At 31.7% G+C, this 18,344-nt stretch overlaps 1 protein-coding gene across 1 annotated transcript in view; it reads right to left on the bottom strand.

Moving 5' to 3' along the window:
- LOC126888892 (uncharacterized) overlaps positions 1-17,965 on the bottom strand; it is a 28,091-nt gene extending 10,126 nt beyond the window's left edge. Inside the window, exon 1 of the mRNA XM_050657333.1 lies at positions 17,655-17,965. Coding sequence (XP_050513290.1) covers positions 17,655-17,706 — 52 coding nt within the window. The 5' untranslated portion in view covers positions 17,707-17,965. The remainder of the gene's footprint in view (positions 1-17,654) is intronic.
- Positions 17,966-18,344: the final 379 nt, after the last annotated feature.

The raw sequence follows: 18,344 nt of genomic DNA, 5'->3' as shown, positions 1-18,344 counted from the left end.
CAATAAATTCATTTTCTCGATAATGGGCGACTCTGGAGATAAATCCCGAATCAGGTCGATTTTAAAACCTTTTTATATACTTGGCTTGGTTGGTGTCACGGACTCCGCAAATTTTGTAATCCATTTTAAAAATAGTTCTAGGCTACCTAGACACCTGAAATTTTCAGGATAGCTTAGAACTAGCTAACAATGCAATAGTTTACTGCTATTATACAGGGTGATTAATAATTAGTGGGGTGAAGCTCCGTAGATCCGTTATAGTAATGTATAGCGATAAAACTTAATAACAAAAATTGTAGCGAACTTTGAGCTTCACATTACAAAATTAGTTAGAATGTTACAGGGTGTTCGTTAACACAGTGGCAGACCAAACTTATGTTTTATTAAATAGAACACCCTGTATTTTATTTTATATTCGAAATCTTCGTAACTTTTCGATTACAAAAATATAAAGGTTTGGTATGTTATACGGGGTATTTACAAAGTTATAACCAATTTTATATGAAAATCGTAACAAGTTTAACTACCTGTATAAATAAAAGCAAGCACAAGGTCAATGGTTTATTGACATATTTTTTTATTTATTGTCAAAATTTTCGAAAATGGTTGTTTTGCTAATTTTCTTTATATTGAATACAGGGTGAGTCAAAACGCAAGTACATTATTTTCTCAGTAGTTTTAAATAGAACACCCTGTATTTTATATCATTATCGAAAAGTACCATTACCATACTATAATTTTTGTATAACATTCCCTATGTGTAAATTGATTAGTTTTCGAGATATTTCCATTTTTCAGAGCAAAATTATTAATAATTACGGGTCTAAATCTTTCCAAATTTTAAGTAAGCCATGACTGAATAATTGTCTAAAACTTACAATTTACGATTACGGATTATCAATCTGTAATCAAAGTTGGCTACAATTTTTGTTATTAACTTTTATTACTATCTATTACTTATAACGGATCTACAAAGCTTTACCCCACTGACCAATCACACTGTATGGATAAATCGATTTTTTTTAATTTCTAACTATTTTAAAAATGTGATTAATGTAATGATATTTTAAAGTACGTTAATAAATCGATATTTACAAATTGATGGTGCCTCAGTGGCATTAGACTGCAGATCGAGAGGTCCCCAGTTGGAACCCGGCTGTTGTGTATCTTTTTTTAATTGTTTTAATAAATAACTAAAAGTTTATATACTTAAAATTATATATACCATTTTAAACAACCGTTGTATTATAAAAAATACTAATACTACATAGTGTAATTTTTGAAATCATAATTATAAATAACAGTTAATACACCTACTAAAAATTCATATTTTATAAGTTAATTATTCTTTCCGAACATGTTGTGTCCTATATGTACAATAACAGAACCGTGATATTATAAAAGTACTTTTTTATTAGAGTGTAAATTTTGGAATTTTAAGCATGTTATCGTTAAATTATTTTATATTCTTTCCTATAAATAATAAAAAGGTTTTATTATAAAAAAGTTCTTTTTTATAAAAGTGTAATTATATATTTAATTGGCGTAATTAAAATAAAAAAAATAGTGTTTATTCTCGCATGTTGAGGCATTATTGCATTAAGAGTTGCACAATACGTTAGACCTTTTACACTTACATGGTTTTGAAGAGCACCTCTTATTGCAGTGGTATTTTATAAATCCTTGTCCTCCAAATTTAGAACCTTTTATACTAATTATTTCTCTTAGAGACAGCCTAACGTGTGGAACATCTTCGAAATTAGGAAAATTCTCTTTGCATTCTTTTATTTGATTTTTTGAAAAAAGTGTGTTTATTGTTCCGTATTTCATACCAACTCTATATAAACCGTCAATAATTATTGTTTTATCTTGTATTATACCCAAAATATTTCGAGAATTTCCCTGGCACGCGTTCGAGCATGCGTTGTCCACAGACAGAAAAGATTAAAATAAATAAAAAAATGCGATTGAAGGTCTTCATGCCCAGGCTAATACTATGAAACAATTAAGTGAAAAAAAAATGTCCTCCAATTTCGATCGGAAAAACTATAACAATACCTCTCCCCAGCTTTGATAGAGCCAAAGAGGATGCTCGAAATATTTTGGGTAGCATACAAGATAAAACAATTGACGGTTTATATTATAGAGTTGGTACGAAATACGGAACAATAAACACAATTTTTTCAAGAAATCAAATAAGAGAATGCAAAGAGAAATTTCCTAATTTCAAAGATGTTCCAGACGTTAAGCTGTCTCTGTCTCTAAGAGAAACTAGTACAAAAGATTCTAAATTTGGAGAACAAGAATTTATAAAATGCTACTGCAAGGATGGTAGGTAGGGGAGCCCAAGCGGGTATTTTTGCAGTAAGTCGAGCGCGTCAGATTATCATATGGGAAGAAACCTGGTACCCTATAGATGTACCTCTACCATATATTGGCTCTAAACACGAACATTGGTTCGTTAAGGGGGGTCGAAAAAAAAATCTATCCTTAGAAAAACTCGAAATTGTCAGATTAAGATAAGGTAAGTTAAGTACATGCAAAACAGTGTCTATTTCAAAAATCTGACGATTTGGGAGGGGCGTAAGGAAATGGGTGTCACAAAGTTTCACAAGAAAAAATCGAATAGTTCGCGAAATAAACGATAGTACGTGCTCAATATTTGTTAAAAATCTATCGAATGATATCAAACACGACTGGGGGGTAAATTTAAAATTGTAAATACGAATCCCGCGATATTTCGCGAAATGAACATCAGATCGAAAAACTGAAAAATACACTTATTCGATATGTTTGAAAAATCTATCGAATGGCACCAAACACGACACCCACGGAGGTGGGTGGGGCGGTTTACTTTAAAATTTTAAATAAGAGCCCCCATTTTTTATTGCAGATTCGGATTCCTTACGTAAAAATAAGTAACTTGTATTTGAAACATATTTTCGAATTATTTATTTATTATTTATTGACGGACCGAAGTCCATTAGTACATGATACAATTAAAATGTCACACAAATTATAAAAACAATTCAAAATAAGAGCTAGTGCTAGTAGGTACAAAATTGGTAAATACATAATAAATAACAAAAAAATAAAATTACTTGCTCTCATTTAACAATTGAGAGTTAGTCCTATAATATAATGTAAAAAATCTAAATATCTTAAACATTTTGCAATTGACAAATCAGTCTTGAAATTAGAACATTAAGTTAAATATAAATGTAATTGTGTGGAAAACGCAGTAAAGTCGTTCATAAAGAAATCAATACGCGGAGACAATGTATTTGCTAATTTAATAGTTTTACAGAGATAGGAACTTGAACCATAGTTTGTACGATTAATGACCTCATGGAAGGTGGTCACAGAACGGGTGGTTCTTGAAGGTACACGTAGACCAATTTTATTTAAGAGTGAGATACAGAATTTATGACCATGAATTAAGTTATATAAGAAGCAAAGATCTTTATGTTGACGACGACTCTGTAATGAGTCAAGTCGAATAGTTTGCAGTAAAAACTCATAACTTTGGCCAGTGAGATGCATCTTATAAGCATAATAACGTAAGAATTTACGCTGAACTTGTTCGATTTTATTGATGTGACAATTATATTGAGGTGACCAAACACATGATGCATAAGCTAAATGTGGTCTAACCAAAGAACAATAAAGGAGTTTTAAAGAACGACCAGTCGTAAAGTCATAGCTACATCTTTTAACAAAGCCAAGCATCTTTAATGACTTAGAAACCATGCTATTAACGTGTAGGTTGAAATTCAAGTTAGTGTCGAGAATAACACCAGATCTATAACTGAGTCAACTAATTGTAACCTAGTGTCCCGTATATAGTAAGAATTATTCTCAAAGTTTCTTAGTCGAGTAAAAGTTATAGCATGGCATGGCATTTGTTTGCATTTAAGTCCATACCATTAAGTGAGCACCATTCCACAAGACCATTAAGATCTGAATTATGGATAAATGGCACTATAATCTGAAAAAACGATTGTTGGAAATGAAAAATTAAATTAAAAATGGAAAGTCCCCCTAAAATGGAAAACTTTACTTATATTTTTTTTATTTTAGAACCTACTCTTTACAACGCAATAGGTCCCCAAAGCGCTCGAGTGACTGCACATTTAGCATACTTTCCTCCCCTACTATAAGAAACGCTCTTTCAATTTACGTAAGTGTAAAAGGTCTAACGTATTGTGCAACTCTAAATGGCATAATGCCTCAACATGTGAGAATAAACACTAATTTTTTTTATTTTAATTACAATATAAAAACAATAAACATAAAAATTAAAAAATGACGTTTTATTAAACCTAATCTAACAAATTACGACATTTTAATAGCTGATCGGGGCTTGACTAGTCAAACCCCTATTTCGTAAAATTAAATTTCGACCTTTGCCTGACCAACTTAGTCTCTCCTAGGTTTGACTAGTTAAAGGCCGAAACTGTAATTTTATTTCGGGCTTTGACTAAGACCGTCAGTCAGACCTGAGGATTGCCTAGTCACACCTAGGAGTGCCTCAAATTCGGGCTTTGACTATAACATATTGTTGTTGTGATCTGCTTTCTATTACTTTTATATTAATTAGTATTTATTTGATTAATTATTTAATTGTCGCAAATCATACATAAAAAAAAAAATATTAAGAAAAAATCTCAGGGTGCCTTTTGTCATAAAAAAATTAATTAAATTCTCTTAGGTTATACTTATCCTCTCTCGTGGCTTCAGTATCTCTTAGTTGATCCTTATCGGGATAAAATAGGAAAAGGAAATAAATAGAAATACCATAAATAAACACATACGAATACCTTTATTATCAAAAGCAATGCTCTGTAAATTTATCAATTAAATCCTGTGGACATAACTGTCCAAAAGAAACTTTTACCATATAAATTAAACTAATTCAAACAAATATTTATCGAAAATGAATAACCATTTTCAATTTCGTTGCAAAACGAAAATACAGCCGAACCATATTCCAGTCCAATCAGAGAGTGCTGCAAGCACCTCTACCGGTTTCGAAACTTATTAGTCTCTCATCAGGAGGCACATATGCTGCTCTCCCTGATCCAACCAAAACAAACCCCAGCGTGCAGTCCCGAATTGCAACGAACGAAATGGCATAGATGCCCTAGCGGCAACTGCTAGCAAAAGACTAAGTTTTCACTCTAATGGCATATAACATATCCCACCAGAATGAAAACAAATATTTATCGCTTTGTTCTTGATACCATTAATAAAAAAAGCTAAACAAATAAATTTGGTATTCTCAAAATTACTTATACTTTCTATTAAGTTTTTGAAATATTGGAATCATAAATTCATATGCTTTTACGTAAAAAAAATTAACTTCTGATTATAAAGAAAATCTATCACATAGGTTATTGACTGACCTTTTTGATTCAAACACAATGATGTCTCCTCTTGACCCAAACAGCTCCTCCTTGTTGATTATGTTAGGCTACCAATCAAAGCCCTCTCCGTTCTCAGCAAACAATCCAGCAGGATACCAGCAACTATTTCTCCAAAACACAAGCCAGGCCTCTTTTTGCCAGTACTCGTTCAATAAACTCCAAAACTCTCTCTCTTTCTCTCAACAATAATCTCCTGAGACCCAAGTATCTTTTTTACTTGGTGTCACAAATAATTTAGTAACGATAATTCTTGTAACTTACTCTCTTGGACTTTACAGAATCAAAGAGGTATTTCTTCTCGATTTGATTTGTCTCTCGTTCCACTTTTCAGTTACTTTCACTATCAAAACAACCACTAGTACTTGCTTCTGAACTACTCACGAAAACTTTTGACTGCTCCTCACGGAAGCCGGTAACACAATAATCTTTCTTTTCCAAACTGTCTCAACATTCAAAACCTCTCTTTCCCCCTTCCAAATTGCCAAGCCAATCAGAAACATTTCTCTTTTCCATTCGAAAAACCCAGCCATTCTTTCAAACAATACGTCTACTCAACTAATCACTTTTCGGAAATTATATAAATTTTTGTGTTTAAACAAACAGACTTAAAATTCCAAATCTCTCTACCCCTATTTTTCTAAAAACTAATAATTACATTTACCTGTGGTTTTACCTTTCCTGTAATAACAAAACAATCTTTTAAATTATAATCCTAAATAAATGTTCCTTTCACTATACAGTAGAACCTCGATTATCCGTCAGGGCACCGGACCAAGGGTATGACGGATAATCGAAAAGACGGTTAACAGAACATTAAAAAAAATAATAAAAATTCATAGTACAACTCTCAAATTTCATTTGTATGGTTTGTTTGACAACATAAGAGGGATTTGTGTTCGTACAATCAAATCAATTTAAAATATTCTGAAATATGTGTTTGTTTTACTGTTGCTTCACATTTTGCGACGGCTGAATTTCTTAATCGGCATAAGATCATGCAATCTACTTTATTGGCTTCTTCTTGTTGAGAATACCACTCGATGAATTATTGCATATGCGATGCAGCTTCTAGATTATTTACGCAAATCTTTGTTAGTTACAATAGGTTCATCAATATAGCTACAGTCAAATTCCAAGCTGTGTCAGCTTCTGAATCTGTTTGGTCCGCCTTTGTTGTCATTTCAATGATTTCTTTATCTGTCAGCAATGGATAGCCGTTTGTGTCCTCATCACAAATCAAATTAGCTTTTTTTTTAATTTATTTGCATTAAAATTATTGCTAATGTAGTCAATACAACTTTTGTATGTACCCTGACGGTTAACAGAGGTGACGGTTAATGGAGAGATGGTTAATCGAGGTTCCACTGTACTTATTTACAAATGTCTTTAATTCTTCATGGAAAAACTCATTAAAAAAAACCCACTGCGTGAAAGCTAACTTCTAATAAATATTTACAAATCAATATACAAGGTGTAATTTATGTGCCCGCGTTATATTAAAAAAATAAAATTTTTATTCTATTTTTGATTGCCAAATTGATACACAATATTATATACTACTAAATTATGTTAAATAATCGTTTCTGGCTACTACCAGAGGCGTACGACAGGGGAAAGTGAATGGTTGACCCTTCCCAAATTCTACGCCACTGATGAAACTGCTATTTTAGCATAATTTTTAGATTCTCCAATACTTTCTATGCATATAATATACTCCTCATTCGTAAGGATAAAGTCATTAGTTTTCGAGATATTTGAAGTTAAAAATGAAAAGGCACACTTATTTTGATTAATGTATTATGCTCCTTCGTTTTTAGCTTCAAATATCTCGAAAACTAATGGCTTTATCGTTATATAACGATAGATTATGAAGAGTATATTTTTACATAGAAAGTATTGGAGAATCAAAAAATTGCACTAAAATAGCAATTCCGCCAATGGCGTAGAATTTGGGAAGGGTCAACTATTCACGTTCCCCCGTCGTACGCCTCTGGTAGTCGCCAGAAACCTTTATTTAACATAATTTAGTAGATTGTACAATACCAGCACCACTTACCAAATTTCGTGTTGTTGTCCCATGCCGGCCAGGAAATATTCAAAAATAAATAAAATAAAAGATTAACTTTGACACCCTGTATTTCGGTTATTATCAACTTTTGTACTAAGGTAAGTTAGCTTAAATCGACCTATTTTAACCTCAGGAATCTGAGGTTAAGCTATGGCCCATTCTTTACCAAGCACCCTGTATATCATTGTATCGTCTTCCATCTGGGCGTGATTACGCAATCGATAATTTTTTAAATGAGAATAGGGGTCGTGTTATAGCTTATTCGAAAGGTTATTGAATTCTCTATTCACTAATATAAACATAATTATTTATACATGGTGCAAACAATTTTTTTTTGAATTAAATTAATTAAGACAAAAAAAAATAATGTATGTAATTTATTTAATGCAAAATACATTTTACTGCTGTCAGAAAAGAGAAAAAATACATTGCTTTTCGCTTAAATTAAATGTTCAAATTAAAAAAAGGAAGGTGGGTGGCAGCTTTAATATTGAATTTAAGCGAAAACAATATTTATTTATCAACTAAACATTTTTTCCTGTTTTCCGACAACATTAAAATGTATTTTGAATTAAATAAATTATATGCATTCTTCTTTTTGTCTCAATTAATTTGATTAAAAAATTTTTTTGGTACCCTGTATAAATAATTATGTTGATATTTATATTAGTGAATTAGTATAGTATATTTGATCCAAAAGATGGCATAACCCAGACATCCAAAGTGAAAGTTATCCTTCAACACCAAATTGTTCTATATGGTCCACACAATGCCCAGAAAAAAGTCACACCATTTTGAGCGTCGGGTTTGGGGGGAGAGATCGGTAAATTCGTAGTTTTTTAAGTTTTTTGCCAATATTTCTAAAACTATGCGGTTTAGCATGAACAATCTTCTATACAAAATTGTTCTACATTAAATTTGAAATAAAAAAGGCCCTATGCATAATCTTTCTAAAATGAATGGTTCCAAAGTTACGGAGGTAGTATAGTATAACTGGTTCAAAAAAAGGCCTAACCCAAACATCCAAAGTAAAAGTTTTCCTCCAGCACCAAAATGTTCTATATGGTCCACATATTGTTCAGTAAAAAGTTTAACCATTTTGAGCGTCCGGTTTGGGAGGGAGATGGGAGAGAAGCCGGTAAATTAATAGTAGTTTCGACTAAGAGCCGCTATAGGTGAAATTTCTTAATCATTTTAGGCACGATGGGACCCTATAACTTAAATAGTAGAACCTAAAAGAAAACGTTTGAACACTGTGCCGTCACTTTTCAGTGGCACATGCGTCGACAGTGGCGCATCAAACTTTCCACTTATGGACGGGATAAATAAATTAAAAGTTAACAGAACTTACTAACAGAATTAAATTTTTTTTAAGTTCTATATGATTAACACATAGGATTCATCGTGATTTTAACCCACCACCCCCTTCCCCCTGCCCCCAACATCAAAAAATTTTTCGTTTTTATTTTTTTTTTGGTGGGATGCAATCAATTTTAAAATTTCAAAAAATTCACACGCATAGTTGTGGCTTTTATAAAACATGCCTATTTTTTATAGACCATAGGTAGAGTGTACATAACCTCAAAAAATTAAAAGAAATTTTTTTTTTCAAAAAAGCGTATAACTTTTTTTGAGGAATAGCTGCCGGTCTAATTTTTTCTTAATCTTGTGTGTTTTATCAAACACTATATTTTAAATTTTTTTCAGATTTTTCCGTAAGTCTCCCCACCTTCAAAAATCCGAAAAACTGTTTTTTGGGGGGTTTTGGGGGATATGTAACTTGAAGTAACTGAGTTCTTTAGAATATTTAAAAATCAGAAAAACACGTTCAAACCCCCCAAAACCCCCCTAAAAAACAATTTTTTGGATTTTTGAAGGTGACCAACGTTACAGAAAAATCTGAAAAAAATTAGAAATATAGTGTTTGATAAAATACACAAGACTAAGAAAAAATTAGGTCTGCAGCTATCCCCAAAAAAAAGTTATATACTTTTTTTCAAAAAAAAATTTTAAAATTTTTTTGAGGTTATGTACACTCAACCTACAGGTCTATAAAAAATAGACGTGTTTTATAAAACCCTTAACTATGCGTGTAAATTTTTTGAAATTTTAAAATTGATTGCATCCCACCAAAAAAAAAATAAAATCGAAAAATAAAGTTTTTGATGGTGGGGGCAGGGAGAAGGGGGTGGTGGGTTAAAATTACGATGAATTTTATGTCTTAATCACATAAAACTTAAAAAAATGAAAAAAATTAAATTCTGGTAATTAGGGAGGGTATGTTTTAATTTATGTATCCCGTCCATAAGTGGAAAGTTTGATGCGCCACTGTAGACGCATGTGTCACTGAAAAGTGACGGCACAGTGTTCAAACGTTTTCTTTTAGGTTCTACTATTTAAGTTATAGGGTCCCGTCGTGCCTAAAATGATTAAGAATTTTCACCTATAGCGGCTCTTAGTCTAGTTTTTTTACGTTTTTCATCAATATTTCTAAAACTATGCTTTAGCGTAAACAATGTTATATACAAAAATGTTCTACATGTAATTTAAAACAAAAAATGTTCTATACATAACTGTTATAAAATCAACGGTTCCAGAGTTACGGAGGGTGAAAAGTCGAGGTTTTCAATACTTTTTATATTTATTGGGCAATATTTATGATATAACTATACCAAAAACCCAGACATCCAAAGTGAAAGTTATCCTCCAACACCAAATTGTTCTATATGGTCCACATAATGTTCAGAGAAAAGTCACACCATTTTGAGCGTCGGGTTTGGGAGGGGAGGGAGAGAAATCGGTAAATATAAAAAGTATCGAAAACCTCCACTTTTCACCCTCCATAACTCTGGAACGGTTGATTTTATAACAATTATGTATAGAACCTTTTTTGTTTTAAATTTTATGTAGAACATTTTTCTATAGAACATTTCTTACGCTAAAGCATAGTTTTAGAAATATTGACGAAAAACGTAAAAAAAACTACTAATTTACCGACTTCTCCCCCATCTCCCCCCCAAACTGGACGCTCAAAATGGTGTAACTTTTTACTGAACAATATGTGGACCATATAGAACAATTTGGTGTTGAAGGAAAACTTTTACTTTGGATGTCTGGGTTAGGCCTTTTTTTGGACCAATTATACTATACTACAGTATTTCTCATGATCATCTTTCAGTGCGTCACAGTTTTTCGATTTCTTTCTAACGCATTAAATTGTATGTTACAGAAAAAAAGGCACGTCGGTGATTACATTTCGTCGGTGACATTTTTATAACATTTATTCTAGTTATTTTAGTTGTCGATAGATGGCGCCATAATAAAAAAATATATTTTTTTAATTAGATAATAATATTACAAATATAATCTGTATAATTTATAAGACTATACAAATCAAAGAAAATACCATTTTATAAATGCAAGAAACACATTTGATTTGTTTTTATTCCAAATTGAAAATAAAATGTGACAACTGTCAGATTTAACTAAAATGTCATGTTAGAATAAATGTCATAAATGTGTATTATCACGGACTTGCCCTTTTTCCTATCATTTGTTACGCACTGAAAAATGATCATGAAAAGGACAATACCTCCGTAACTTTGGAACCGTTCATTTTAGAAGGGTTATGCTTAGGGCCTTTTTTATTTCAAATTTAATGTAGAACAATTTTGTGTAGAGGGTTGTTCATGCTAAACCGCTTAGTTTTAGAAATATTGACGAAAAACGTAAAAAACTACGAATTTGCAGATTTCTCCCCCCTCTCCCCCCAAAACCCGACGCTCAAAATGGTGTGACATTTTTCTGAACATTATGTGGACCATATAGAACAATTTGGTGTTGGAGGATAACTTTCACTTTGGATGTCTGGGTTTGGGTCTAACTATACCATACTAAATAGAGAATTGAATAACATTTCGAATAAGATATCACACGACCCTTATTCTGATTTTAAAAATTATCGATTGCGTCATCACGCCCAGATGGAAGACGTCGCTAGTCTGATATATATGCCAAAAAATTATAATTTAAAAATAAAAATCGACCTGATTCCGGATTTATCTCCAGAGTCGCCCATTCTCGAGAAAATGAATTTATTCCAACTCAAACGTCCTCACTGTACCTATAACTTCAGAGGCTTATATCTTAAAACCATGATTTTTTGGAACTAGGGGCCCAGTGAGTCTTTTGTTCTACACATCAAGGACTACCAAAACCCAAAGTTTCAGAGCCATTTCCCATAAGGTTTCTGCGGGGTCCTTTATATGTGCGTTTTTTAAACAAATTTAAATGTACAGGATGATTAACGCCAGCCTAGCATAGTCCATCATCTTTATTTTTAATGAAACACCCTGTGTATTTTTATGTTTTTAAAAGCTCCTTCACAACCTGTCCTTAACAAACTATTATTAAGTAGGGTCTATTATGAATGTACATGGTGAAATTTTTAAATTATTTATAGATTTTGTCCACATATTAACCCGGGAGCAGTAGCGCCGTTAGAAAAAATCTCACATTTTAACCTTTTCCGTGATAACTTGATGAAAAATGTTGCAACATAACTTTCCACTCGTAAGTGCATCGAGAAAGATTGTAGTAATGCGTGTAGCCCAATAAATGACCGTTTTGGAGTGTAATTTCCAGGGGCATTTCCGAATTGCATGAAAATTTGGATTTAGGTTCTACTTACCCTCCACTTCAAAGTTGAATTTGTGCCGTAAATGGCTTTTACTTGGGGGGTGACATTTACCCCTTCTCGTGGGGTGAAAAACGTGTGTTTAAAATAAGGCCGGAAATGAATAAGTTAAATAATTTTAAGCACCTTTTGTTCTATAAAGTTTTTTACGTAAGTCAATACTTTTCGAGTTATTCGCGATTTAAAATGTTGATTTTTCGACAAAAAAACTACGTTTTCAGACAGTTTTTCCCAAATAACTCAAAAAGTAAATATTTTATCGAAAAAAATATTTTTAGCAAAAGTGTAGCCTATAAAAAAACGAAAAAAATATTGTACCAGTAAAGTCTACAAATTGAGTAGAAACAAAGTTGTAGCTCATGAAAAATACGCTCTTATTCGTCTAATTCCAAATCGAATAATTCAACGCGAGATCACCGAAGAAAGAAGCGTTTTTCGGAAAAACCTTATTAACATTTTTAAAGTATCGAAAAAAATCTTATTATTTGTTTTTTACAAAAGTTTACAGCATAAAAAATAAACGAGTTACACTGAAAAAAAAATCGGCCCTTTTTTTTGTTAAAAAAAAAATCGTGAAAACCTCCCTCTATTTAGCACCCTAAATGAAATTAATCGTTTGGCTTTACCATATATTTTAATTGTATGGGTATTGTTTCTATGATCTGTAAGTTTGATTGGTTTGAAGTGCTTATTTTTGAAAACATTTGGTTTTATAGTAAAAAAAAATTTCTAAAAATTTTTGAAAGATTTCATTTTTTCAAAATAACTTAAAAAGTATTAGTGATAAGAAAAATCTTAAAGAGTAAAAAAATGTAAGTTTTGCTATTATAAATATGCTAGTTTCATTTTGTTTCTCCGTAAGACAAAAATTGGTTAAGATATGGCTGTTCAAAATTTGCATACACTCGTGATTAGTGGCCCATTCAAGCTTTCTCAATTATAACCCTTTCAAAAATAAACACTTTAATCTGGTGAGACTGACAGATCATATAAAAAATAGATAGGTAAAATTGTTTGTAAAGCGGTAGCGATTAATTTCATTTGGGGAGCTAAACACGGCGAGATTTTCATGATTTTTTTACAAAAAAAAAGAGGGCCAACTTTATTTTGAGCGTAACTCGCTTATTTTTAATGTTAAAACTTTTGTTAACAATTAAAACAAAGCATTTTATAAACACTTTAAAAAAGTTTAAATGGGTTTTCCCGAAAAGTGCTTAATTTTTCGGTGATTTCACCTTAAAATATTCGATTTGGAATTGGACGAATAAGAACGTATTTTTCATGAGCTACAACTTTGTTTTTATTTGATTCATAGACTTTACTGATACACCATGTTTTTGGGTTTATTATAAGCTACACTTTTGCTAAGGATATTTTTTTCGATAAAATATTTACTTTTTAAGTTATTTGCGCAAAATCTCCTGAAAACGCAGTTTTTTTGTCGAAAAATCAACATTTTCATTGGCAAATAACTCGAAAAGTATTGACTTACGTAAAAAACTCTATAGAACAAAATTTGCTTAAAACCAGTCAATTTATCCATTTCCGGTCTTATCTTGAAGGTATGTTTTTTCACCTCCGAGAACGGGTGACTGTCACCCCCCAAGTAAAAGCAACCAACGGCACAATTTCAACTTTGAAGTAGAGGGTAAGTAGAACCTAAATCCAAATTTTCATGCAATTCGGAGTTGCCCCTGAAAATTACACGGTATCGCCGAATTTCCCGTTCATTTACTGGGCTAGTGGGATTTTTTTAAATTTTTTTTGTGGAATTTATCGCTTTGGCGAGAACCAATTAGTTTAAAATTGTTGGAAATAGATATTTTTAACATAACGGGTAAATAAAAATATTATAAAATGGAAATTTGTTTTAAATTTGTATTGTGAGATATTTTCTCTACACGTGAGAGAAGTGAGCGCGACTGCTCCCAGGTTAAATACAAAACCGAATATATTGGAAAATAAACACACGCAAAACAATGATTATGGTAATAGCACAAGAACAACCCGTATTAAACATACAAATCAATGGAGAATCAATGGAACAGATAAACCACTTCCAATAATTGGGAGTAACAGTGGAAAACAACGAAAAACAACACAAAGATATCGCTGTAATAATATTGTAGCTAGACAGGTAAATTGTCATTGTATACCGGGTGGAACAATCAAACTGTGATTTTTCTCAAATTTCGCATCACCCTGTAGAATATTCTAGCATTTATAAAATACTGAAATCAAAACCTAACTATAGCCTCACGTTTTCTCAACATTCTGTTTTTTGATTCATTCACTTATCTTGGATAATAAAAAAGTTAGGTACTTTAACAACCAGCCTTGTTTTTCATCAATTCAGGGTGTTTTTAAATAAGTATGGCAAACTTTAAGACGTAATTATGCATAAAAAAAATAATGACAGTTTGCTTTATGAACGTATGTACGCAAATGCTTCGTTTCCGAGATAGGGGGTGTTGAAATTTTTCTTACAAACTGACGAATTATTTATTGCTCTAAAACCGATATTTGGTGGGTTTTAAGTGGTAGTCATTGTGCATTTTTTGACATACAATTAATTAAGAATTTTATGTTCACCATTAGCGCATATAATTGCCATATTACCCGTATGCGCGCCAATGGTGGATATTAAATTCTTAATGATATGTCAAAAATGCACAATAACTACCTCTTAAAACCCACCAAATTTCATTTGCATATCTCAACCGGTTTTAGAGCATTTATCTCGAAAACGAAGCATTTGCGGATATACGTTTATAAAGCAAACTGTCATTATTTATTCATGCAGAATTACCCCTGAAAGTTTGCTATACTTATTTAAAAACACCCTGTATTGACGAAAAACAAGGCTGGTTGTTAAATTACCTAACTTTTTTATTATCCAACATAAGCATATGAATAAAAAAAAAGAATGTGTGTACTTTGTACGCACGTAAGAAGATTACTTCTACTACATATTATGTGATTTTTAAGACAATACCAAAAATTATACAAGCACATTGAAAAATGCCACAAAGAAAAAATGATTTCTGAACGATAATAATTGTTGGCAAAAATTTTAAATACGCATTTTCTGAAAAAAATTATATAACAAATATACTTATAATCATAAAATGCATAAAAAAATAAAAACTTACATCGGGAATCGAACCCGTGAATTTCGTGGCGCTTTGATTCGTAATCGAAGCCTAGACTCACTCGTCCAATTCCACATTATTTGTCATGTGGAAAAATAGGGTAACTGAACGTTTTACTGTTTGACAGTTGTTTTGAATATAATTACTGTTTGACAGTTGTTTTGAATATAATTAAATTATGTAGTTTAAATTTTGTGGAAGAAAATATTAAAATATAACAAAACAGTAAGAAAACAATATATTAGATGAAGATTGGTAGAACTTTTGTTGGTAATCAAATTAAGTATGTAAATCAAAGCATTACATACCTACTAGATAAATAAATCTACGCCAAAAAATCATAATTTAAAAATAAAAATCGGACCTAATTCGGGATTTCTCTCTAAAATCCCCATTCTTGAGAAAATAAATGTACAGTAGAGCGTCGATTATCCGAACGTCGATCAACCGAACGACCGCTTATTCGAACTATCGACTCCCGCGTCCCGCACTCGAATACCGAGCAAGCGTTAGTAATTGACGCTTAAAATATCTTCAATTTTCTTCAATATTGTATCCAAAAATAATTATGTTGTTGCAAAGACTGCACTTTTTTGTTTAGTTGCTAGCTGTCATTATCAAGATATAAATAAATATGTAGGTATATAAATATGGCTTTTATTCACTTGTGGATAAATATGTATGACTATAAATATGTATCAATATATTGTAGTTCGATTATCCGAACAAATCGGTTTTCCGAACACCTATGGCCCCCAATTAGTTCGGATAATCGACGCTCTACTGTATTTCAACCTAATCCAAATGTATAATTACAATATGATTATAATAAAAACTACTTACCAAATTAGAATGAGTTTTCCTTGTCCAAAATAGTCCAAAAGTCCAAAAATATAGGTATATGAAAATTATTTAAAAAGGCAGTATAACTATTAACTAACTTTTTGTTGTTTCTTTTCACACAAATTTTAAAACGCAACAACCATAAATAATCTAACTACAGCTGTGCCACAGCCGCCATATTGAATAATTTTTGACATGTCATTTGAACATCCAATCAGAACAAAGTTATAATGCGCATGCGCCGGGATCATAGGTTTTAACATATAAAAATTCACCCTCATATCGCCGGTAAAGAAGTATAACTTCAAAAACAGAATGTTAAGAAAACATGAAGCTATAGTTGGGTTTTAATTTCAATATTTTATAAATGCTAGAATATTCCACAGGGTGACGCGAACTTTGAGAAAAAATCATAGTTTGATTGGTACACCCGGTATATACAATGGCAATTTACTTGTCTAGCAACAATATTATTACAGCGATAGTGTTAAAGAATAAGGCTATAACATGTTAAAGAAATCATTTAAATCGGACAACAGGTTGAGGAAATTCGAGACATCAATAATGACCAATTTTTAAGGTCATGCTTTAATTTCTTGGAGAAGTCTATCTGTAATATGAAAGCATTGGACTTGGACATATGTACATAGTTATTTTTTAATTCGTTTTTTATTACAGGAAAAACACCTATTTTAAACTAATTTATGTACAGTCTCTACATAATATGTATAACATAACATGATTTTCATGTTTTTAGCAAAAATAAATCCAAATAAAATTAAAAAATCAGTCAAAACGATATGAGATATGAGGAAGCTCAAAAATAATCTTTTCCATTTACCAGTAAAATGAGTAAAAATAATCTGAAAAAGCACTGACTAAAGTAGAAGTAGGCACAAATCTAATAAAACTCAATCTAATATGATGATATGTATAATGATTTTGAAGATTGTGCTAATCTAATATTATGATCATGATGAGTCATTGTTTTTGTGTGGGTAAAAAGATATTAGCATAAAAAATAAATATGATGCCACAAACTGAACTAACATCATAAACCAGTTGTTTACACATGCATTAATAAAATGGGGTGTGGTAAGGTAACATTTCGTCTGCCCGAAATGGCACAAAAAATGAATGCACGACAGGGGGAAGCAAGTGACCTATTTTCAGAAAGGGCCTAAAATACAAACGGTATCAGGCCTGCTTTTATATACAGTGATATTCAGTAATTATTATAATAATTATATACAACTATTTAGACGGTCTTTCGAAAGATGGTTTGAGAAAGGATACATTTCTTTGTGTCATAAGACAATTATTACACTCTTCTATAAAAACTTGACTGTAAAAGTTTACTGAAATGATATATATATTCTCGTATTTTCCTAATATTTAGTTACCTATATCTATTGCGTTAATTATTAAATGTTTAATCTCAATTTCTTATAATATACTTTGTATCTTACCTCCATTTATTACTAAAAGAACTGCAACAATAGTTGTTAATGTGGAAGCCATTTCTGTGCAGATTTCACTTTTTATAAGGAAGCGTTTACAAATACAAAAATAAAATTCACCTCAACTTGTATAGCTGCCCTAAGCGTGACTCGCTACTGTACACTGTTGTCGCTTGTCGCTGTTTCGCTGTATACACGCTGTATAGATTCAGATTGGTAGAAATGATGACTAACTAATCTAAGGAGGATCTCCTTGTTATTTCTCTATGGGAGGATCCATGAAGGTTGAAGGAAGTCGGTGAGGTGGGGAGAAGAGACAACACGGTTTGGGACAAGAAGTAAAAGATTTTGCGGGAATTCGCTGCGTTGTTGCCAGCTTTAACTTTATAAGAGACACCGAGGCAAAGGCGCGGTAAACTATAATAATTTTAAACTTATAATTTCATCTTTCATCCATGATGAGGTTAATGGTTAAACAGCATTGAGCATTGAGCTCAATGAGTCTCCTTGACTTATTGCTCTTTCCACTGGTATCGGCTGTGTTAGTTTGTTATTAATTCTGGCCTGTATGCAGGGTTGCCAGATGAAATTTCAGAATATCCCTAGACGGGAGCTTCAATTTCCCCTAGAAATCCCTAAATCTTATTAATTTGACCTAAAAAAAAGAAGAAATTGACAGATGACAGCTGTCAATTTAAT

The sequence above is a fragment of the Diabrotica virgifera genome, chromosome 7, assembly GCF_917563875.1.
Source record: "Diabrotica virgifera virgifera chromosome 7, PGI_DIABVI_V3a".
Taxonomy (NCBI): domain Eukaryota; kingdom Metazoa; phylum Arthropoda; class Insecta; order Coleoptera; family Chrysomelidae; genus Diabrotica; species Diabrotica virgifera.
This window is presented reverse-complemented; position numbering and strand designations above follow the sequence as displayed.